The sequence below is a fragment of the Torulaspora delbrueckii genome, chromosome 2 (genome assembly GCF_000243375.1).
Source record: "Torulaspora delbrueckii CBS 1146 chromosome 2, complete genome".
Classification (NCBI taxonomy): domain Eukaryota; kingdom Fungi; phylum Ascomycota; class Saccharomycetes; order Saccharomycetales; family Saccharomycetaceae; genus Torulaspora; species Torulaspora delbrueckii.
This window is the reverse complement of record NC_016502.1, coordinates 208,047-229,107: the sequence shown is the minus strand read 5'-3', so window position 1 is coordinate 229,107 and position 21,061 is coordinate 208,047. Positions and strand designations below refer to the sequence as shown.

Genomic DNA, 21,061 nt, shown 5'->3' with positions numbered 1-21,061 from the left:
AACACGCTATATTAAAAAAGCACTAGCTTCAAGAGTATTCAGCAACACAAGTCGCAGTTGAGCATCGAGATGAGTGGGGAATTGGTTAATTACAAGAGATTGGAGAAAGTCGGTGAAGGGACTTATGGTGTCGTTTACAAAGCGCTTGATTTGCGTCATGGTCAACGAGTAGTCGCGTTGAAGAAGATTCGGTTGGAGAGTGAAGACGAGGGGGTCCCAAGTACTGCAATCCGTGAGATCTCACTGCTTAAAGAGTTGAAAGATGACAATATTGTTCGTCTGTACGATATCGTACACTCCGATGCCCATAAATTATACCTGGTGTTCGAATTTCTCGAACTAGATCTTAAGAGGTACATGGAAAGCGTTCCAAAGGATCAATCCCTAGGAGATAAAGTCATCCAAAAATTCATGATGCAGCTGTGTAAGGGGATTGCCTATTGTCATTCACATCGGATCCTACATCGAGATCTAAAACCTCAGAATTTGTTAATCAATCGAGATGGCAACCTAAAACTAGGTGACTTCGGTCTGGCAAGAGCCTTTGGAGTCCCACTAAGAGCTTACACACACGAAATTGTCACACTTTGGTACAGAGCTCCCGAAGTGCTACTTGGAGGTAAACAGTACAGCACTGGGGTAGATATTTGGTCCATCGGATGTATTTTCGCCGAGATGTGCAACCGCAAGCCTATCTTCAGCGGAGACAGTGAGATCGACCAGATCTTCAAGATCTTCCGCACACTAGGAACTCCCACAGAGTCCGTGTGGCCTGATATAGTCTACTTGCCCGATTTCAAGCCCAGTTTCCCCAAATGGCACCGCAAGGACCTAGCGAAAGTGGTTCCGTCGCTAAATTCACAAGGAATCGATTTGCTAAACAATTTACTCGCCTACGACCCAATCAATAGGATCAGTGCCAAGAGAGCTGCAATCCATCCATACTTCCAAGAACTGGCATAGTTGTATATATCTATCTAATACTGCTTGTTATGAGGGCCTGGGCGGCTAAATACCCGCCGACGCGAAAACTTGCTTCACGAAATCGCGCGGCGTCCCAAAAAGTGCAAAGCGAGGCGCAGCTAAGAAAATTCAAAGCCCCGCGTCTCCTTATCGCGTCGTCAAGCGGAATCTGGGCTAAAAACGTAATTTGGAGCGGAAGTGGGCGAAACTCGACTAATTTCATATATATAGGAAGAGACAGCAAGAGAGGCAGTTAAGCAAGGAAGTTCACAGCTCGTAGAGCACGACACGATGAGGAAGGAACTAAAGTATATGATATATGGTAACCTGGCGATTCTGTCGGTGATCCTATATGTGACTTTTGATTTGCTTACTTTGGCCATTGATGATACGTTCCACGATGCTTTGTTGGATAGTGATTTGAACCCACCAGCTGGTTCTGAAAAACCACAACTAATTCCAAAAATCATTCATCAAACTTATAAGACGACGGATATTCCTGAGGTTTGGAAGGAGGGACAGCAGAAATGTATTGATTTGCATCCGGATTACAAGTACATTTTGTGGACCGATGAGATGATGAACCAGTTCATTAAGGAAGAGTACCCTGACTACCTTGAAACTTTCCAAAACTATAAATATCCTATCCAGAGGGCCGATGCGATTAGATATTTCATCTTGTCGCATTTTGGTGGGGTTTACATCGATTTGGATGACGGTTGTGAAAAGAGATTGGATCCTTTGCTGACAGTTCCAGCTTTCGCAAGAAAGACTTCTCCAACAGGGATTTCGAATGATGTGCTGGGTTCAGTTCCTCAGCATCCTTTCTTCTTGAAGTTGAGGGACTCATTAGCCAAGTATGATAGGAATTGGCTGGTACCGTACATTACGATCATGGCCTCGACTGGTCCATTGTTCGTTAGTATGGTATGGAAACAGTACAAGAGATGGGGTGTTCCAGAGAATGGTGTTGTGAGAGTTTTGCAACCTGCGGATTACAAGATGCACACTTACTCGTTTTTCTCGATCTCTAGGGGTTCTTCTTGGCATTTGGATGATGCCAAATTTGTTAAATCTTTGGCTAACCATATACTGGCTTGCGTGGTCGCAGGTTTCGTATTCGCGTTCTTTGTCCTGTACAGCGAGTACTGTTTCTACTGTTGGTTGTGTTCCAATAACAAGAGTATCTTTTCGCGTCTTTACAAAAAGACCCTTAGTGCGATCGGCTTGGAGTCTGATCGCACTATTAACGCGGCGATCATCAACGTGCGTAACAGTAACGATGATTCCCGTTTGAGGAGAATGAGAAAGGATTCGAACCTTCCGCACAATATTATCCTATCGGATCTTGAAAAGAATGATCCCAAATTCACTGATCTCTCATTGTGAATCTTTTTAACATTATACTCGCATTTTAGTCATTATATATAAAAACAGACACATCACTGTAACATAACATAACATAACATAACGAAAAACCTTTTCAACAGTATAGAATCTTATATATAAAAAATAGTAGTAGTACAACCGCATAATGCGATAATTTAGGCCAATGCGGCACTTGAACCGGATGTCTTCAACCAGGAGTTGACCACGTCACTAGACAAAGAAGCATCGAAATCGTCATCGACTTTAACAATATGGATGGTCTCATCGGCACTGTTGAAGATAACAGCAGCCTTCATAGATCCACTAGTAGGTCTGGAGAAGTAGTCTTGAGTACCACCACCACCGGAGGAAGTACCGTCAGAACCTTGCCCACTGTGGATGTGGGTGATCAATTTGTCGGAGCCAGCGGTCAAGATCTCGAACAAGTCGAATTCACCACAGCCGGTTTTCCAGCACGAACAGCTGGAGTCACCGTATTGCAAAGTACGTGGGATCTTGGCATTCAACATCCAAATAGCTGGCATATCTTGGTTGTAACCACTGCCAGAGTCGGAAGGCATGGAGAACTCGAAGACAAAGATCTTGTCCTTACCACCGAAACCGTGATAGGCAGGGATATTTTCTCTGTAGTAACCACAGTCGTTACCGCTACACTTGGAACCAGAGAAGATCATGAATTCATTGTTGGACTTGATGGTGACATCGCCTAGCGCCTGTGGGGAGCTAGCACCACTGACACCATCAGAAGCAGCAAAGGAGATAGAGTTACCGAATTTGGCAGACCAAACACCTGAACCGGCAGAACCACCTTCGTTGTTCATGAACACACAGTTGGAAGCAGAGCCAGGTTGGAAGTACGAGGATCTGACCCAAGCACCGGCCGAAGACGACGACGACGAAGAAGCCGAGGACGAAGATGAAGTCTTTGAAGAAGAAGCAGAAGAGGCAGAGGAAGCGACAGAGGAAGCTGCACCAGAAGTGGTAGCCGCAGTAGTAGCAGCCTTTGGAGTTGAAGAAGAAGAAGAAGAAGAAGCAGAAGAGACAACTGTGTTGACAAAAGTGTAAGAAGAGACCATACCGGTAGCTGGGTTACCTGGGGCCTCGTGCTGAGCCACCGAAGTGGTTACAGACTGACCGTTCTGGTTAACAAACACAGTGGAAGTAACTTCCACATACTCGACAGCAACATCTCTCTTGTGCTTATGTTTCTGCACACTCTCGACACAAGGTTCTTCGTCTTCTTCCTCCCTCTTTTTCAAAGAAGAATCACCACTTGGATAGTAAACACCAAACTGCAGCAACTTGATAGGACCTCTGAAATGAACAGAAAGTTCCTCATCCAATGGAGCAAGCGAACCGGAGAAAGATTCGGAACTTTGTTGACAAGTACCGGTATTCTCATCCATGGAGGTAACATCCATATAAGAACCGGAATATCCAACGTTTTTATAAACGACAGCATCGGTCTCTGAACAGTAGTAATTACCACCACTCATGACACATTGGGCCTGAGTAACCGAAATGGCCGCTAAAGAGACGGCACATAGACTCTTGATAAATTTCATTACTCTGATGTTTCAAAGAAAGGAATGAATGAATGAGTGTAAATAAAATGAACGACTAGAGTTGGATATAAGTAACCCAGTAAAGGAGTGAAGTTAGTTGGATATGTTTAGTTTATTGAAGAGGAGAGGAGAGAGGATATAATAGATAATATGGAGGAACGAGAGAAAGAGAGAGAGAGAGAGAGTAGAGAAGTAGGTATGTATAATGGTGAACTATCATGCTGAGTTTTGAAAAATGGGCGTTGAGAATTGTCAACATGGCTCGCCATCGAGGTAGACCAGCGTGTCCCAAATAGGAAACGCCGCTAGAAACGCCTGCAGCGCACCGCGAAAACTGTCGCGGCGTCGCGCGGTGTCGCAGCCTCGCTCGACCGTCGTTTCACCCATTGAAAGTACTCGAGAGCTCCAAGCCTCGAGGAGTCTCGATCCAACTAGGACAAGCGTCAAGACGACTTGAGCGACGAGATCAGATGAAGATCAGACCTAGAACGTGTCACGTGACTTCATACCATACCAAGACGTCTAGCCTTCCCAACCGTCCAGTCCTTCACTCGTCCAGATTGTAACAATGAGTGCTTTCTTCAAACAAAAAGAATTGGAATAAACTCACAATTTGTCTTCCGCTCTCATCACGTGACTGATTCCCGTCGTTCGGTTGAAAAGAGTGACATAGCATATGATGCGATGTTATCAGCTAATCATTGCAGTGTTTTTTTTTAGAACAAACTATAATTCCCAATCTCGCATTAAGACTCGCATAAGCGGTACTTTTTACCCTCAATCACAGTGAGCACTTAGTTCTTCTCTACATTTGCGAAACTTACACATCACGTGACAGAAGGTCCAAAATCAGGGTATCGGTCATCCAGTAAAGGGAAAATCGAGTAAAACAAGCTACTGGACACGTATCAACTATCCAACAACACTCGCACCGAGACAAACACGAATCAAGATGGCCGTCCAGACCCCCAAACAAAGACTGGCAAACGAAAGGTTCGCCAGGAGAAATGAAAAGTACAGAAAGTTTGGTCAGAAAAAGTCCAAGGATGAAACAAAGTCCACATTTGCAGTGTCGAGACCGTGGTTACTGTTGCTAGCTTTCTTGCTGGTCGGCGGCGGGATCATCGAATTGATCAGTTATCTGCTATAAGCGTCTAAATAATGTAAATAGATTAAGAAGGGAATCCACTTACTTCAAAAAACAGTCAAATCAGCCGAATCTATTTCCAACACAGCCTCTGATACGCTTAATATGGCTCATGGTTTACTTACTAGCCGCCATTCGCATTCCCTCTGTTTGCGTTGTTTTTCTTTCGTGCTCGCTTCCATCCTCGGCAACTGTTCGGCTCTTATTGCTAGGTGATTCGCCGGACCCAACGCCGATTAACAAGAGCCGACCCGACCATAGCTGCAACCGGTAAAGATCGCTACACTAGAAGTCATTCAAAATAGCTTATCACCTATAGCAAGCGTGGTAAGAATAATATTCCCGCGATGATTGTGCCTTCAATGGTATATAAGAAGCCTGGTGGTTGAGTTCTTGGTGCTGATCTCTTTTGTCGGTGGGAAAAAAAACTAATTGGTATGGAAAGAGCTATGTCTTCGAAGGAACACGAGGACAAGGACTCATCGCCCAATGATGGGAACAATTCTTATGCCGAATCGGTACAAAGTTTTGAAGCTCACAATGCTGAAGACCCAGAGCAGATGGGTGCTACTTCGCAATTATCGCGCCATATAAGTCAAATGCTGTCCAATGAGGATGGTGTTGAAAGATTGGCTTCTATGGCAAGAGTCTTGTCTACCAAGACCAAGAAGGAAATGGACAAATTTGAAGTGGATACTTTGGATTTTGATCTACGTGCACTTTTGAACTATTTGAGATCACATCAGTTGTCCCAAGGTATTGAACCAGGTGATTCCGGTGTTGCTTTCAAGAATTTGACAGCAGTCGGTGTCGATGCTTCTGCTGCTTTCGGCCCTAGTGTTGAAGAAATGCTTAGAAACCTTGTGACTGCACCAGCGCATATGTCTCGTTTGTTCGGTAAGAAAGATGATGTTCCTTTGAGAAACATCATTCAAAATTGTTCCGGTGTTGTCGAGTCCGGTGAAATGTTGTTTGTTGTCGGTAGACCAGGTGCAGGTTGTTCTACTTTGCTAAAATGTGTCTCTGGTGAAACTAGTGAATTGGTTGAAGTTAATGGTGAATTCTCTTACGATGGTTTGGAACAACATGAGATGATGTCTAACTACAAAGGTTACGTCATCTACTGTCCCGAACTGGATTTCCATTTCCCAAAGATTACAGTTAAAGAGACTATCGATTTTGCACTAAAATGTAAAACACCAAGAGTCAGAGTCGATCAAATGACTAGACAAGAATATGTCGATAACGTCAGAGATATGTGGTGTACCGTTTTTGGTCTAAGACACACTTACGCTACCAAGGTTGGTAACGATTTCGTTAGAGGTGTCTCTGGTGGTGAAAGAAAGCGTGTATCTTTAGTGGAAGCTCAAGCTATGGGTGCTTCGATTTACTCATGGGATAATGCCACTAGAGGTTTAGATGCTTCCACTGCGTTGGAATTCGCACAGGCAATTAGAACAGCTACTAATATGATGAATAATTCGGCTGTCGTTGCCATTTACCAAGCTGGTGAAAACATCTATGAACTTTTCGATAAAGCTACAGTGTTATACAATGGTAAGCAAATTTACTTTGGACGTGCTGATCAAGCCGTCGGATACTTCCAAAGAATGGGTTGGATTAAACCAAACAGAATGACTTCTGCTGAATTCTTGACAAGTGTTACCGTGGACTACGAAAACAGAACTTTGGACATTGCTCCTGGTTACGAAGATAAAGTCCCTAAATCCGGTTCAGAGTTTGAAGAATACTGGTTAAACTCCGAAGAGTACCAAGAAGTGCTAAGAAGTTACGATGACTACCAAGCTAGACATCCTGCAGCAGAAACCAGGGACAGATTAGAAGTTGCCAAGAAGCAAAGATTACAAGTTGGTCAACGTGCTAAGTCCCAATTTGTTGTCAACTACTGGACTCAAGTCTGGTACTGTATGATGCGTGGTTTCCAAAGAGTTAAAGGTGATTCGACGTATACAAAGGTTTATTTGTCTTCTTTCTTGATTAAAGGTTTGGTTGTTGGTTCCATGTTTCACAGAATTGATCCCAAGAGTCAGTCCACTACAGAAGGTGCTTACTCTCGTGGTGGTCTATTGTTCTACGTCTTACTTTTCGCTGCTGTTACTTCTTTGGCCGAAATTGCCAACTCTTTTGCAACTAGACCAATTATTGTCAAACAGAAATCTTACTCCATGTACCACATCTCTGCTGAATCATTGCAAGAAATTTTCACCGAAGTTCCAACTAAATTGATCGCAATTGTCGTTTTGTCTTTGGTCTCCTACTGGATTCCATACTTGAAATTTACCGCCGGTGCTTTCTTCCAATACATGCTTTACCTGTTCACAGTCCAACAATGTACTTCTTTCATCTTCAAGTTTGTCGCTACACTTACAAAGGATGGTGAAACTGCCCATGCTGTTGGTGGTCTTTATGTTCTGATGCTTTGTACTTATACTGGTTTCGTCTTGCCCATTGGACAAATGCATCATTGGATTAGATGGTTTCACTATCTAAACCCATTGACCTATGGGTTTGAAAGTTTAATGTCCACTGAATTTCACGGAAGAGAGATGTTATGTAGTAATATGGTGCCAAGTGGTCCTGGTTATGAAAACGTTTCCGTCGCTAACCAAATTTGTGACGCAGCTGGTGCTATAAAGGGACACTTGTATGTTAGCGGTGATGCTTACATCAAGAACCAATACCATTTTGCCTACAAACATGCTTGGAGAGATTGGGGTATTAATGTCGTTTGGACATTTGGTTATATTGTCTTAAACGTCGTGCTATCTGAATTTTTGAAACCATTGGAAGGTGGTGGTGATTTACTGCTATACAAGAGAGGTCATATGCCTTCTTTCGGTACCGAATCTGCCGAGGCCAGAACTGCTACCAGACAAGAAATGATGGAAGCTTTGAACGGTCCAGGTGTCGATTTGCAAAAGGTTATTGCCAGTAAAGATGTTTTCACTTGGAACCACCTGGACTACACTATTCCTTACGATGGTGCAACCAGACAATTATTGAGTGATGTTTTTGGATACGTGAAACCTGGTAAAATGACTGCTTTAATGGGTGAATCTGGTGCTGGTAAGACTACTTTGTTGAACGTTCTTGCTCAAAGAATCAATATGGGTGTTATCACAGGTGATATGCTTGTCAATGCTAAACCATTGCCTGCCTCTTTCAACAGATCTTGTGGTTATGTTGCACAAGCTGATAACCATATGGCCGAACTTTCTGTCCGTGAATCCTTGAGATTTGCTGCCGAGTTAAGACAACCTGCTTCTACTCCATTGGAAGAAAAGTACGAATACGTCGAGAAAATCATTACTTTATTGGGTATGCAAAACTATGCTGAAGCATTGGTCGGTAAGACCGGTAGAGGTTTGAATGTCGAGCAAAGAAAGAAATTGTCTATTGGTGTTGAACTGGTTGCAAAACCATCTCTATTGTTGTTTTTGGATGAACCTACTTCTGGTTTAGATTCTCAATCCGCTTGGTCCATTGTCCAATTCATGAGAGCTTTAGCAGATTCCGGTCAGTCCATCTTGTGTACCATTCATCAACCTTCCGCTACTTTATTCGAACAATTTGATAGACTACTGTTATTGAAGAAGGGTGGTAAGATGGTTTACTTTGGTGATATCGGTGAAAACTCTAATACTTTGCTAAACTACTTCGAGCGTCAATCTGGTGTTAAATGTGATAAATCTGAGAATCCTGCTGAATACATGTTAAACTGTATCGGTGCTGGTGCAACTGCCAGTGTTGATGCCGACTGGCATGAACTATGGAAGAGTTCTCCTGAATGTGCTGCCGCAAGGGAAGAAGTTGAAGAACTTCATAGAGTTCTTCCAAGTAGACCCACCTCAGATGATCCGGAACTTGCAACTAGATTTGCTGCTTCTTATGCAGCTCAAATGAAGGCCCTGTTGAGAAGAACCGCTCTGCAATTCTGGAGATCTCCAATCTACATCAGAGGTAAGTTCTTAGAATGTGTGTCATGTGCTCTTTTCGTCGGTCTTTCTTATGTTGGTGTCAACCACTCGATTGCTGGTGCCCAACAAGCTTTCTCCTCCATTTTCATGATTTTGCTGATTTCCCTGGCTATGATCAATCAATTGCATGTTTTCGCTTATGCAAGTAGAGAACTGTACGAAGTGAGAGAAGCTGCTTCAAACACATTCCACTGGAGTGCTTTGTTGTTGAGTCATTACATGGTCGAAACTATGTGGTCTACCATTTGTCAGTTCATGTGTTACATTTGCTACTACTGGCCTGCCCAATACAGCGGTAGAGCTTCACATGCCGGTTTCTTCTTCTTCTTCTACGTGCTAATCTTCCCAGCTTATTTCTGCTCTTACGGTTTGTGGATTCTATACATGTCCCCAGATGTTCCTTCTGCTTCGATGATCAACTCCAACCTGTTCGCAGCCATGTTGTTGTTCTGTGGTATCCTGCAACCCAAACAAAAGATGCCTGGTTTCTGGAGAAGATTCATGTACAACGTCTCGCCATTCACTTACGTTGTCCAAGCACTTGTTGGTCCACTAGTCCATGGTAAGCCAGTTATCTGTAACGAACATGAATTCACCAAGATGGACCCTCCTGAGGGCCAGACCTGTGGAGAATACTTGAGCACCTACATGAGCAACAACCCCGGTTACCTAACCAACTATGACGCCACCTCCGACTGTCGCTACTGTCCTTTCTCGGTGCAAGACGAGGTCGTCGCACAATTCAACGTCAAGTGGAAGCAAAGATGGAGAAACTTCGGGTTTATGTGGGCATACATAATCTTCAACCTCTTCGCCATGTGTATCTGCTACTACATCATGAGAGTTAAGGTTTGGTCGTTGAAATCGGTGCTAGATTTCAAGAAATGGTTCAACGGACCAAGAAAAGATAGACACGAAAAGGATACCACTATCTTCCAGCAAAAACCAGGTGACACGGACAAGATCAAGAAGACTTAGAATAGCATTTTCAAAAGCCATCATTTTTATTAGGAGCTCAAAAATAATACCCATTCAATTTTAACTATAATATTCGATCTATAGAGGAATTTTATAAAAAGACATTTTAAAAAATAATATTTATTTCAGCTCCATGAACGAACAGAGGCGATCTCCATAAGGTAAGCTCTCATCGTGATGTAAACCTTTTATTTCGCTCTATAAATAAATATCGTAATGACGAGACTGTATAATTTTATCGATCAGCTGTAAGTTCACTGAAACAAGCACACCGTATCTAAACAGACCAGGCAGGCGAGCATTGGGCAGAAAATTACGACACATGGTTTTCACCAAAGTTGTAAATGGTTTCAGGAATGCTACACATTTAAAAAGTGATTGATTACCTTGAAACTTCCAAAGTAGCTGCAGTTTAAGTAGCAGTTGTATGAAACACTTGAAACTACTAACATTACTATGATGTGAAGTTTGTACTCTGCTTTTAATAGTCATGGACTCAGACGAGTTTCGTGTTCGGCGGCTAACTCGATCTGGATCTGAAAAGTATAAAAAGAGGAACGATTCCCAAGAAGTTCGAGCTGCTCACATTAATCGATTCTCTACTGAGCAAATCAGAGTAATCATGAGCGACACAGATCAAAGTCAATCAAAGAAAAGGAAAACATTAAAGAACAAAGAGTCTAAACCTTTTTGGAATGAGAAGGCTGCTCAGATATCTCAACAGTGGGGCCTTGACCTCAAGACTCAGCCGGCGGATAAAAGAGAGGGTGAAAATATTGAGTCCAACTCTTGGTTCTCGATTGTCAAACACAAGCAGGCTCCACTCGTTAACGATTCTCTAGATTTGCCGCCAAAAGTCAACAGCGAGAAGGAGATATTGCGAGCCAGGCATGTTAGGTTGTATCCAACAGCGTCCCAACAGGAAACATTGAGAAAGTGGTTCGGGACCCAGAGGTACCTGTATAACCGAGCACTAAAAATGCATCGTGATGGGCAGCCAATGAATATTAAAACATTGCGGCTGAAACTGACGAATAATGATACAAATATACTGGAGCCCCATGAGCAGTGGCCCAACGAGTACCACTATACTTTGAAAGATGAAGCTCTTCGTGATTTAGTAAACCTAAATTCGACCATAACAAGGCCCACTACAAAGTACCGGAGTGCCCTTCAGATTGAAGTTCAAGACGCGAAAGGCACGAAAGGCACGAACTCAGAGCCTTTCGGTTCTCAAGAGATTTTGAAATAACAAGAGGTCCTTCTGTTGCGACGTGTTTTCCTCTTCAAAGATGCGTTCCGCTGAAAGACTTCAAGAACATCTGATAATGGACTCCAGGCTCAAAAGAACTAGGCACAATAAGTACTATCTTATCGTTCTCATGGTTGGGGAAGAGATCACCAGGAAGGAAGGGCGTGAGAAGTTCATCTTCATTGATCCTGGGGTAAGGACTTTCTTGACTGGTTATGACTCCGGGCAGAACGTCGTCGAGATAGGAAAGAATGAGTTGTGCGCATCGAAAAACTGAAGCATCGACGACGGAAGCTGCAGTCTAAACTGGCCAAGTTGAAGAGGCAAAGAAGAGACAAAACCATCGGAAAGCTCTGCATAGTCTCGACGAAAAGATTTCGCGTATTGTAAGGGATATGCACAAGAAATCAGCTTTCTTCTTATGCAAATCCTATGACAATGTTTTTATCCCCAAATTGAATTTTCACCACTGCGCCAAACTGAACCGATAATCAAGGTCCAGCATCGCAACTCTGGCGCACTGCTCCTTCAACGATCGCGTAGCGATGAAGGCAGAACAATTCCATAGTACAAGTGCAGTTGTGGTCGAGGAGGATTATAACTCTAAGACTTGTCCTAGTTGTGGACATTTGAAAGATGATTTAGGATCTCTTAAAATATATAGTTGTGTAGAGTGCTCCTCGGTATTCGACAGGGATTTTAACGCAGCGGAAAACATCGTGCTCAAGTACTTGCAGCGAGCATTTGATGGCAAGTGGCGGGTCTCCCATTCTTCTACTCTAGGTGGAGGAAATGGTGGGCTTGCCATGATGGGACCCGGACCCTTCGCTCGCATGAGCGTTGTAAGTTCCTAGTGAATTGAGGGGGGGGGAATCTCGCTCTTATTCAACTTTGTCGTAAACAAACGGACTAACAGAGAGAAAGATCGTCGTTTACTGCATCTCTCAAGAAGACCTGCGAGCTCTAGGTCATGAATATAGCAAAGTTGTCATAATACTGAAACTAAGGGAGCAAGAGAATCCATCGAATGAGATTATTTTGCCGCCGTCTCTCGACCAAACTAGGGCCAGTGTTCACTCATGAACTGACCTCAAGCGAAGCTGGCGTGTTGACCAAAGGGGAGAAAGCCGAGATCTCAAAGCTACTCTTCTTCACTGAGAGTTCTTATGCGAAACCCCCTTCAATGACTAAAAATGCAAAGAAAGACTATTTGGACAAGAAACTCCCAATCGTGCAAAAGATATTCGGGGAAGATCCTGGGAATCCTGGTTACTTGAAATATACACTCCCGAAGGATTTGCCGAATCCATATCTAGATGCGCACCTTAGACGTGTGGTTGATCCCGAGACTGGGAAACAAGAGTATCGAGGAGTCCGTAGACTTTCTGTCACAAAGCTTCTAACAAAACGTTGGTGTGAATTGCGTGAAGCCTATGATATCTACGCAAAGATTCCAATTTATGCGCATGAACAGGTTTTAGAAGGAACGGCCGAACATCAGAAACTTGAGGATGAGACTCATCCTATTCCTGAAGAATGGCATGAATTTGTGAATGAATTTGAGCTCGTCATCCCTCAGGACCACTTTCACGAACTAGTGAGTTCCTGGTTTGGAAGTACGGTGAAGCTATTGAACTTATTCGTCAACGGACGATCCCGCGAAGTATTGTGCCATGGCTTCATAAACATGAACTCCTGTGAACCAATTGAAGGGCCAGTGAAAGCTGAGGACGATGTACTTGTTAGTGGGGTTATTGATCATCTGTTCTTGAGGCGGAAAACATCAAAGAGCCGTGTACCATTTGCATTAGGTGACTCGATCATCAAAGGACCTACCATCGATTTGTCAGTCATGTTGGAGGAGTTGAGCAGATCTGGTGAATCGCTCAAGAGTAACTATGAAGTGGTCGTCAGTGACGTTAAGACAAGATCTATTCGAAAACTTCCCGCTCAAAATAGTGTTCTTAGGTCCACTAAATTACAAGTCATGTACTATAGGTACTTTATGGAGATACTTGGCGCCAATCCACGTTTAACGTACGAAAAACTGCTGATTAACGCTCAGCGGCGTGGCTTTGACGTTGATGCCCCAGTGGATCCCGCAAAAGTTATCAGTATCATGGCAGCGGAGACCCTGGTCATATCAGATATGAGACGTTTAAGAGATGGCGAAGACCTTGGGTTCAAGCCATATGACGACTTTTACTCGAAAGAGGCCGCTATTGAAGAATACGATCTATCCAACTATCTTCATCTAATTACTGATGTAAGAGTGATCGAGCAGTTCGAGGAATTCTTCACCCAGTGGTCAAGACCAGTGACACTACGCTATTTTGCTGCCAGACTAGCTCAGATTTATGGCCAAGTGGCTCCTCTTTTGAGTAATTCATTACTAGTTGAATATTACTGCAGAGGTGATAATTTTCATAACGTAGAATTCGAGTACAACGTCGATTTATTAAAAGCTGAATGCTCTGAAAGTGCAAAATTTTGGTTTGGCCACAGAGAAATTCAGCCAATCAAGCCTAGCGTCAAGATTATTTTGACTCATTGCAAGCGTTGCGACTACGAGGATGTTTGTTCTTGGAGTCGGCAGGCCAGTGACAATTGCCGCAATCTTGGCAAAGATTTAGCCTCTCTCGCTGATCAAACTAAGGTTAATTTGTAATTTTGTAAGCATGTACAAGCCCAATTTATAGATATTTTCGATTGCGCTTCCTCCGCGGTGAGATCAAAATTGCAACTATTCTTACATAACAGAAGAAGGTGAATTATATCACCAGAAGACTCCTGACTCCGTTTCCAGCGGTATTCTGAGATCATTTCTGATGTGAATCCATCCGATGAACAAAAGTCGATTGCAATCATATCTCAGTGATTTGACACTCGAAAAGATGGAGCAATATTAATTTCTCAACTCTTTGATGGAATAGAAAATCTAGTTGCACAGAGAGCGGAGCTGTAAATATAGAATTCATTATTTACAAGTCTAAAGGCATGAGAAAACAGACATCACGTAGAAGCACCAGTGTTAAAATAAATAATAGTCATTCGACGCTTTCTTAAACGTCTTCTTCAGGAACCAATGCGTCTGCTTCCTCTAGCAAGCTTGCTAAATCACCAGATTGAGCCATACTCGTTAGAATATCGCACCCTCCGATAAATTCCTTCTTAACGTATAGTTGAGGAATAGTAGGCCATTCACTGTACTCTTTGATTCCCTCACGTAATTCTGGGTCCTCTAGAACATTGTAAGCTGCAAATTTGGCAGGATCTACACCTTGTTGACCCAGCATCTGAATGGTAGCTCTAGAAAACCCGCACTGAGGGAATTCGGGAGTACCCTTCATGAATAGTACCACAGGAGCAGATGCCACTGCATCTTCGATAGCCTTCTTGGTTTCCGTACTCATGAAGAGTTTGGCTTGATGACGGAATAGCGAAGTTGCTCTCGTTACTGGCAAAGGAGTCCTGATAGATAGGAATCTAGAAGCAAACATACTGGGTTGATTGGAACTAATAAACACCGAGTTCAGCTATAGCTCTAGTACTGATAAGATAAATTTGTAATATTGATGATCAAGTAAGATATGTATATATGATTATGTCTGTCACGTGAAAAGCACGTGAAATTCACATATATTGATGATGAAGAAACTATACAGTAGAAAACATCTTGATTACCTTTATGACTGGTCGGTACTGATCGTACTTTTATTCCTCTCTCAGTGACTATCATTGCGACTACCGACGCAGTTGGCGCGATAACATTAGCAGCGAAGCGAAGAGCGATGGCCGCTGCACAATGAAAGCGGACTGATATGCTCAATACACAACCGAACTTCTAGGTGATAGTAAAAAGAAGGTCAATCTACCTTTTTAAGCGATCCTCGCAAACGCTTTTCCAGGTTGACTTCTGCTGGTTTTGATCTTGCCTATATTCGTAGTTATTACAAATCCGTCTGAAATTGAAGAATTAGCGAGAAGGTCACATCAATTTGCAATTGCACGACTCCTCGATATTATAACATATCATTTGTATCGCAGGTGGGATTATGATCTGGGAGAGTCGAAATGGTCACGAAATCTAGGAAACGAATGCTTTTCAGGTCCTTGCGATTAATTACTGGTAAGCAGACAAGCAAAATCGACGTGAAGGAATTTTAAAATTTGAAATTCTCAATATCCTCTTGATCTTCTTTCTCATCTTCTGGTTTAGAGCTAGCAGCTTCGCGTTCCTCGCTGCCTTGACCATCCGTCCCAGGCATCACATAAACTGCCTTTGATCCGTTCCCTCCAGCTGCATCATCTACTGTACCCTCTTTCAGAACTGTATACAGACTCTTTTTCGTGTTATCATCGGCCTGTAGTCTTCTTTCTTCGACTTTAGGTCTGTCGACCGTGGTTGACTGGACCTCTGTAAGTTTTTCTTTGTAATCATTTTGAATTGGTCGAAGTACTTTGCCTTTTTCTTCTGGTATATGATTAGAGTTGTCTTCTTGTGGAGAATCTAAGTTTTCGTCTTTAATGGATATGATTGTCCCAAACAGTGACGTTGTCTTTTTGTTAGTTGATGGCGAATCGAGCACACCGTAAATCTCTCCCTTCATATTTTCTATACCCCAATTTAAACCAGCGACTTTGAGATTTGGATAGCTTGGCGGCATATTTAGATTCTTCATCTTCATGCACCAAGGTGGTAGCTGACCTTCTGAAATACCCATTATTTCTCTTAGTCCAGAACTCAGTCTCCCTACCGTTTTCTCCTTCTCCAATTTTTTCCATTGAGCTTCATCGTACAGGTTTCGATTCTCGTAATATACATCTCCGAAAGACAGTAGCACTTCTGGCTTCCAGTTCACCCCAAGCTTGAAGAATACGTCATGCAATTTTTTATAGTCAATATCAAGTGAACCCATTTTAGGTTGCACGCGAGCTCTCGAGATCTCCTTCAAACTCTTGTCATTTTGAGCAGCTTCCTTATCTGGGAGGGTCTTTCTCATGATTTCTATATCAGTTTGCTTTATTACGTCAGGTAACTCAAAAGGTCTTTTCTCCATAAGAGATCTGCCTGAAAGATACTCTCTCTTCATCTGCCAATGTCCCGGTATCGGTACAACGTTCTTGGATGATTTTATAGTGGCAAGCAAATAAGGATAAGGTGCATCACAATCATACCATTCGATTACTTGCGGGTAGATGCTCGAGCTTTTTAACTGGGAGAGTGAGGGTTTTGTCAATTTTCGCAACTTTCTTTTAGACATCTCCTTCATATCCGGTTTCTTATCCTCTTCATTTTGGGTATTGTTGTCTTCTCGCACCTGGTCTTCTGATCCTTTAACCTGATGAACTAGCCTATTTGTTTGCTCAATGCCACTATCTGACGACGATTTTTCAATGGGAATTTTGAATCTATCCAACACAGCACCAAACTGTTCCTGTAACTTGGTTGTCTGTGGAGTGCCATCCTTCGATGTCTTGTTTTGCTTCTCATGATGAACAGCAGCCCGTGAGTCGATCAACCTTGCAATGCTAGTCCTATCTTCAACAAGGTTCTTGCCGCTCTTTTGAGAGCGCCTACCAGATCTTCTTGCCATCTGTGTGGCTAACTTAACTGTCTGCTTTCACCTTTTTTTGACTACTTGCAGTATGATACTTTACTTAAGTGATGAGCTTAACCTAAAGCATCATCGCGAGAACCATTTTACTACAAAAACATAAGAATCGCTATATAGGGCCACAAATTATTCTATTAAGGTTTCAACAGGTATTTATACCATGTTTGAAGTTATGAAATAGGTCATTGGCCTGCACTATATCTCCTAGTCTATCTCTCTGCAAAATGATCGGTTCACCGGTTCATACGGCTCAATTTCTCTTCAAAGAGCTTCAAAGTCTGTTCAAATTGCTTATCATTTGCAACAGTCTTAGCCTCTAGTTGTTTTAAAGTCATCTCGATTTCATTAGCCACGTCGAAGACAGTAACCACTTCCTCTCGGTTATCATCAGCTGTCGCTGGACGAACATCGTCGATCGTAGTGGAGTTAGCTAGCGGGTGGTCATCCTTGAATGCCAATCTATCTGTACTCATCATGAGCCGCCACTTGTGTTGTATTCTGACACATTTGATGTGTTGAGAACTTTCAAACGGAATTGTGTTAATTACATGAAACTAAAGGCGCTAAGGAACTAAGAAGAACCGATGTATAGGCCGCTCCAGCTACGTTTGACAATCAAAAGATGGAAATCAAACGAGGCTATACAAAATTTTATCCAACAGAATCAGTCAATCGCTCAATCGAGCGTGTTTCAAGGGACTCTTTACGAGCACACAGTGATGAGAGAGTTGCAGTATAAATTGGCAATGACGAAGCTACAAAACACCGGTGGAGCCAACGACAAAGGTGTAGACATAAAGGGCTGCTGGCCGATCGGTAAAATCTACGACACGATGAACGGGATTCTACAACTTGATTCACTTGCCATACCCAAAAGATGCCAGGCCAACGGTGCTATTTTCAAGCCATATCGACACAAGATGGCCACCGAGGCCCAATTGAAAGTATTGGTACAATGCAAGGCTTTCAGAAGCTCAAAAGTGGCCCCACGAGAGTTTCGAGAATTAGTCGGGACGTTTGTCTCTATGGTACCAAGCACCCAGCGCAACAAGACAATCATAATGATGTGTTCTCCAAATATGCTAACAAGAGAAGGTATCACATTGATTAACAGTGTACGAATGCCTCTGATATACCTGAGGATCGAAATGTTACAACCCGAAGGAACAGGATACAACCTGGTCGACTCAGGAAAGTTACTGAACTACTACGAAAATGATTATGCGGCACAATTCCTCCAGGGGTGTGGCATCAAGGAGTGGCTCAAGTTGGCAATGTTCAACAAGAGTTAGAAGTGCTGTGAGAGCGATTGAACTGATAGTAATTCATCGATCCGGAGCCGTGTCATGCGACTTTCTTGATATGCCAGTCCCGCTGGAAAATCGGCGGATGTCATCACAGTTGAATAAAACTGAGGTTGCAAGTTTTGGTCTACTCGAGTCAATTCATTCTTACTCGATTCAAAACTCAACAAAATTCGTTGAACCGTGGTAAACGTTTGGTTTAGCTTTGCATTGATACAGCATGTCTCCCCAGCAGCCAGCAGTTTTAGAGAAAAAACCAATCTCCTTTTCGAACATCCTCTTGGGTGCCGGTCTAAATCTGTCCGAGGTGACCACCTTGGGGCAACCACTGGAGGTTGTCAAGACCACTATGGCAGCTCACAGAAATCTATCGTTCGTAAGTGCCATTAAGCACGTCTGGTCACGTGGTGGAATCTTTGGGTTCTACCAGGGTCTAATTCCATGGGCATGGATCGAGGCCTCCACCAAGGGTGCTGTCTTGCTGTTCGTCTCTGCTGAGGCTGAATATCAATTCAAAGTTCTTGGTTTAAATAATTTCACTGCCGGTATCATGGGTGGTGTCACCGGTGGTGTCGCTCAAGCTTATTTGACTATGGGTTTCTGTACCTGTATGAAAACGGTGGAAATTACCAAGCATAAGGCTGCTTCAGCCGGTGGTGTACCTCAATCTTCTTGGGGCGCCTTTAAGGATATCTATCACAAGGAAGGTATTAGAGGTATCAACAAAGGTGTCAATGCGGTTGCCATCAGACAAATGACAAACTGGGGTTCTCGTTTTGGTTTGTCCAGATTGGTGGAAGAGGGAATCAGAAAAGTTACAGGCAAGACTAACCCAGAGGATCGTTTAAGCGCTTTGGAAAAGATCGCAGCATCTGCAGTAGGTGGTGGTTTGAGTGCATGGAATCAACCTATTGAAGTCATTAGAGTTGAAATGCAATCTAAGAAGGAAGATCCAAACAGACCAAAGAACTTGACTGTCGGGAAAGCTTTCAAATACATTTACCAGAGTAACGGTATCAAAGGTTTGTACCGTGGTGTGACCCCAAGAATCGGTCTAGGTGTTTGGCAAACCGTTTTCATGGTCGGATTTGGTGATATGGCCAGAGAATTCATCGGTAAATTGACCGGTGAAAAGCCAGCTGCTAAGCATTGATAGCACTTTATAGACTTGAACTTTTGCGCGAAAAGTCATTGGTATCGTATGTATATTAAGTACGCTAAAAGAGAAATAATAATTACAAATTGCTGAATTGCTTGTCAGTTTTTCTTGAAATGCCCCATTTATCATAACCGTATAAGCCACCTAGTGTCATCAATAAGCCAATCAATTGGACAAAATCGAAACCCGATTCCCAGGCTAGAGCAACAGAAATAATAACGATCCGCTTCATAATGTTCGCAACGGAGTAATTAACGGAAGAAAGCATACCGATCAGCTGGAATGCTAGAAGAGCTTGGAAGAAATGGGTAACACCGTGGAATAGAATTAGAGCTGAAACTTTCCAGGTTAGGCCTCTAAATACACTTTGATGCTGGATCAGTTCTCCGGTTAGGAATGGTGGGAGGGTCATTAAGAACCCCATGCATGAACAATAGAACAGAATAGTAATTTTGTCTATTTGCAATGTTGAAACATCTGGTTGATTTAACTTAGGTGATGCTGTTGCAGATGGTAAAATACCCTTCTTGCATCTCACTGTTAAAATATTCTTCGCAAAGATATTCTGTGAAACAAATATGAACATTGAAACCGAAGCATAGAAGAGTCCTGATGTCATCGACAAGCTGTCATCAGGTGAGTTGGGCTTCTTGCTACCGTGAGTGGACCAACAGGTGATAATGACACCCAAAATTAAAGGAACTAATGTCAAATACGTCATTGCATTGTATTTCTTACCTTCGAAAATTCTATAATAAGTAACAGTAACAATCGGTGAAAGAGCCTTGATAGAATGGACGAGGGACACTGGTATCAAAGAAGTAGCCTTATGGGAAGTAATGTGCCCCACGAATTGGAAAATACCCATTGGGAAAGTAGCCAGGAAAATCAGCCTGCTGGGTCTCAGGAACTTACCCAGAATGGATTCCTTGAAATCACCATTCAAATACGTTGGTAAAATACCGTCTGGGAAACTGTCGAAAGCCTTCGCAATCGGTGAGTGCGAGACAGATGGTATTCGTAAAAAGTTTACGGTTGCGATAAATGAAACACAAAGTAATGCGCTAACCATAAATTGCAGCTCCGTTAAAGCTACGGGATGCGTAAAATCTCGAAGGATAGCTTTCGATACATTACTAGAGATCGAAGAAGTCACGTACCAAATTAAGCAAATGGCGATCACCTTGATATCGACCTCAGGGAGATAATCTTGAACGCTTTTGGGAAACAATTCCACAAACCTACCTTGTAATCGTGCAGCTACACCAGAAATTGTGGTTCTAGTTCTCTTGAATGTAGGTTTACTGTACTTCTTTCCCTTCTCCGGTTTTGCAAGTTCAGGTTCAATAGGGCGATATAGCTTAGGATCAAACAGGTTCTTGTGCACTGACGACCGACGTCTAGTAGTAGTACTCTGAATCGTTATCATCTTGAGACTGGAAATATGTGTATAGCGAATGGAATGGGAATCTTATATATCTTCAACCCTTGAGCACTATGAAGAAAGTATCTGTATCCGGATGCTCGTCTAAACCACCTCTAGTTCAGACTGATACAGATTATTCGTGATGATTTTAGTATCCCTGGGTGGATTACAATCTATTCTTGGAACTGCTCTTGTGCTGGTTCTCCCAAAGATGAGTTTGTTTTGGTTTGCGTTTTTTCCATGCCATTTTGTTTTTTTAGTG

At 42.8% G+C, this 21,061-nt stretch overlaps 13 protein-coding genes across 13 annotated transcripts; 8 read left to right on the top strand and 5 right to left on the bottom strand.

The window, feature by feature from the left end:
* Window positions 1-69: 69 nt before the first annotated feature.
* CDC28 (cyclin-dependent serine/threonine-protein kinase CDC28) lies at window positions 70-963 on the top strand (the record flags this gene model as incomplete). The annotated part of the gene is made up of 1 exon (XM_003679417.1): window positions 70-963. The coding sequence occupies one exon, from the start codon at window positions 70-72 to the stop codon at window positions 961-963; it is 894 nt and encodes a 297-aa protein (XP_003679465.1).
* Window positions 964-1,254: 291 nt separating this feature from the next.
* On the top strand, window positions 1,255-2,352 carry CSH1 (mannosylinositol phosphorylceramide synthase catalytic subunit CSH1; the record flags this gene model as incomplete). The annotated part of the gene is made up of 1 exon (XM_003679416.1): window positions 1,255-2,352. One exon carries the CDS (start codon window positions 1,255-1,257, stop codon window positions 2,350-2,352), a length of 1,098 nt encoding a protein of 365 aa, XP_003679464.1.
* Window positions 2,353-2,507: 155 nt separating this feature from the next.
* TOS1 (Tos1p) lies at window positions 2,508-3,917 on the bottom strand (the record flags this gene model as incomplete). The annotated part of the gene is made up of 1 exon (XM_003679415.1): window positions 2,508-3,917. The coding sequence occupies one exon, from the start codon at window positions 3,915-3,917 to the stop codon at window positions 2,508-2,510; it is 1,410 nt and encodes a 469-aa protein (XP_003679463.1).
* A 952-nt stretch (window positions 3,918-4,869) lies between these two features.
* On the top strand, window positions 4,870-5,067 carry YSY6 (Ysy6p; the record flags this gene model as incomplete). The annotated part of the gene is made up of 1 exon (XM_003679414.1): window positions 4,870-5,067. The coding sequence occupies one exon, from the start codon at window positions 4,870-4,872 to the stop codon at window positions 5,065-5,067; it is 198 nt and encodes a 65-aa protein (XP_003679462.1).
* Window positions 5,068-5,501: 434 nt separating this feature from the next.
* Window positions 5,502-10,040, top strand: PDR12 (ATP-binding cassette multidrug transporter PDR12; the record flags this gene model as incomplete). The annotated part of the gene is made up of 1 exon (XM_003679413.1): window positions 5,502-10,040. One exon carries the CDS (start codon window positions 5,502-5,504, stop codon window positions 10,038-10,040), a length of 4,539 nt encoding a protein of 1,512 aa, XP_003679461.1.
* Window positions 10,041-10,530: 490 nt separating this feature from the next.
* TDEL0B01200 (helix-turn-helix domain-containing protein) lies at window positions 10,531-11,292 on the top strand (the record flags this gene model as incomplete). The annotated part of the gene is made up of 1 exon (XM_003679412.1): window positions 10,531-11,292. The coding sequence occupies one exon, from the start codon at window positions 10,531-10,533 to the stop codon at window positions 11,290-11,292; it is 762 nt and encodes a 253-aa protein (XP_003679460.1).
* Window positions 11,293-12,319: 1,027 nt separating this feature from the next.
* Window positions 12,320-13,960, top strand: EXO5 (Exo5p; the record flags this gene model as incomplete). The annotated part of the gene is made up of 1 exon (XM_003679411.1): window positions 12,320-13,960. One exon carries the CDS (start codon window positions 12,320-12,322, stop codon window positions 13,958-13,960), a length of 1,641 nt encoding a protein of 546 aa, XP_003679459.1.
* A 394-nt stretch (window positions 13,961-14,354) lies between these two features.
* GRX5 (monothiol glutaredoxin GRX5) lies at window positions 14,355-14,792 on the bottom strand (the record flags this gene model as incomplete). Its single annotated transcript, XM_003679410.1, has 1 exon — window positions 14,355-14,792. The coding sequence occupies one exon, from the start codon at window positions 14,790-14,792 to the stop codon at window positions 14,355-14,357; it is 438 nt and encodes a 145-aa protein (XP_003679458.1).
* Window positions 14,793-15,455: 663 nt separating this feature from the next.
* Window positions 15,456-16,889, bottom strand: CUS1 (U2 snRNP complex subunit CUS1; the record flags this gene model as incomplete). The annotated part of the gene is made up of 1 exon (XM_003679409.1): window positions 15,456-16,889. The coding sequence occupies one exon, from the start codon at window positions 16,887-16,889 to the stop codon at window positions 15,456-15,458; it is 1,434 nt and encodes a 477-aa protein (XP_003679457.1).
* Window positions 16,890-17,143: 254 nt separating this feature from the next.
* BIL1 (Bil1p) lies at window positions 17,144-17,386 on the bottom strand (the record flags this gene model as incomplete). The annotated part of the gene is made up of 1 exon (XM_003679408.1): window positions 17,144-17,386. The coding sequence occupies one exon, from the start codon at window positions 17,384-17,386 to the stop codon at window positions 17,144-17,146; it is 243 nt and encodes an 80-aa protein (XP_003679456.1).
* A 108-nt stretch (window positions 17,387-17,494) lies between these two features.
* RRG7 (Rrg7p) lies at window positions 17,495-18,202 on the top strand (the record flags this gene model as incomplete). Its single annotated transcript, XM_003679407.1, has 1 exon — window positions 17,495-18,202. One exon carries the CDS (start codon window positions 17,495-17,497, stop codon window positions 18,200-18,202), a length of 708 nt encoding a protein of 235 aa, XP_003679455.1.
* Window positions 18,203-18,434: 232 nt separating this feature from the next.
* YHM2 (Yhm2p) lies at window positions 18,435-19,367 on the top strand (the record flags this gene model as incomplete). Its single annotated transcript, XM_003679406.1, has 1 exon — window positions 18,435-19,367. The coding sequence occupies one exon, from the start codon at window positions 18,435-18,437 to the stop codon at window positions 19,365-19,367; it is 933 nt and encodes a 310-aa protein (XP_003679454.1).
* An 82-nt stretch (window positions 19,368-19,449) lies between these two features.
* On the bottom strand, window positions 19,450-20,802 carry SLY41 (Sly41p; the record flags this gene model as incomplete). The annotated part of the gene is made up of 1 exon (XM_003679405.1): window positions 19,450-20,802. The coding sequence occupies one exon, from the start codon at window positions 20,800-20,802 to the stop codon at window positions 19,450-19,452; it is 1,353 nt and encodes a 450-aa protein (XP_003679453.1).
* Window positions 20,803-21,061: the final 259 nt, after the last annotated feature.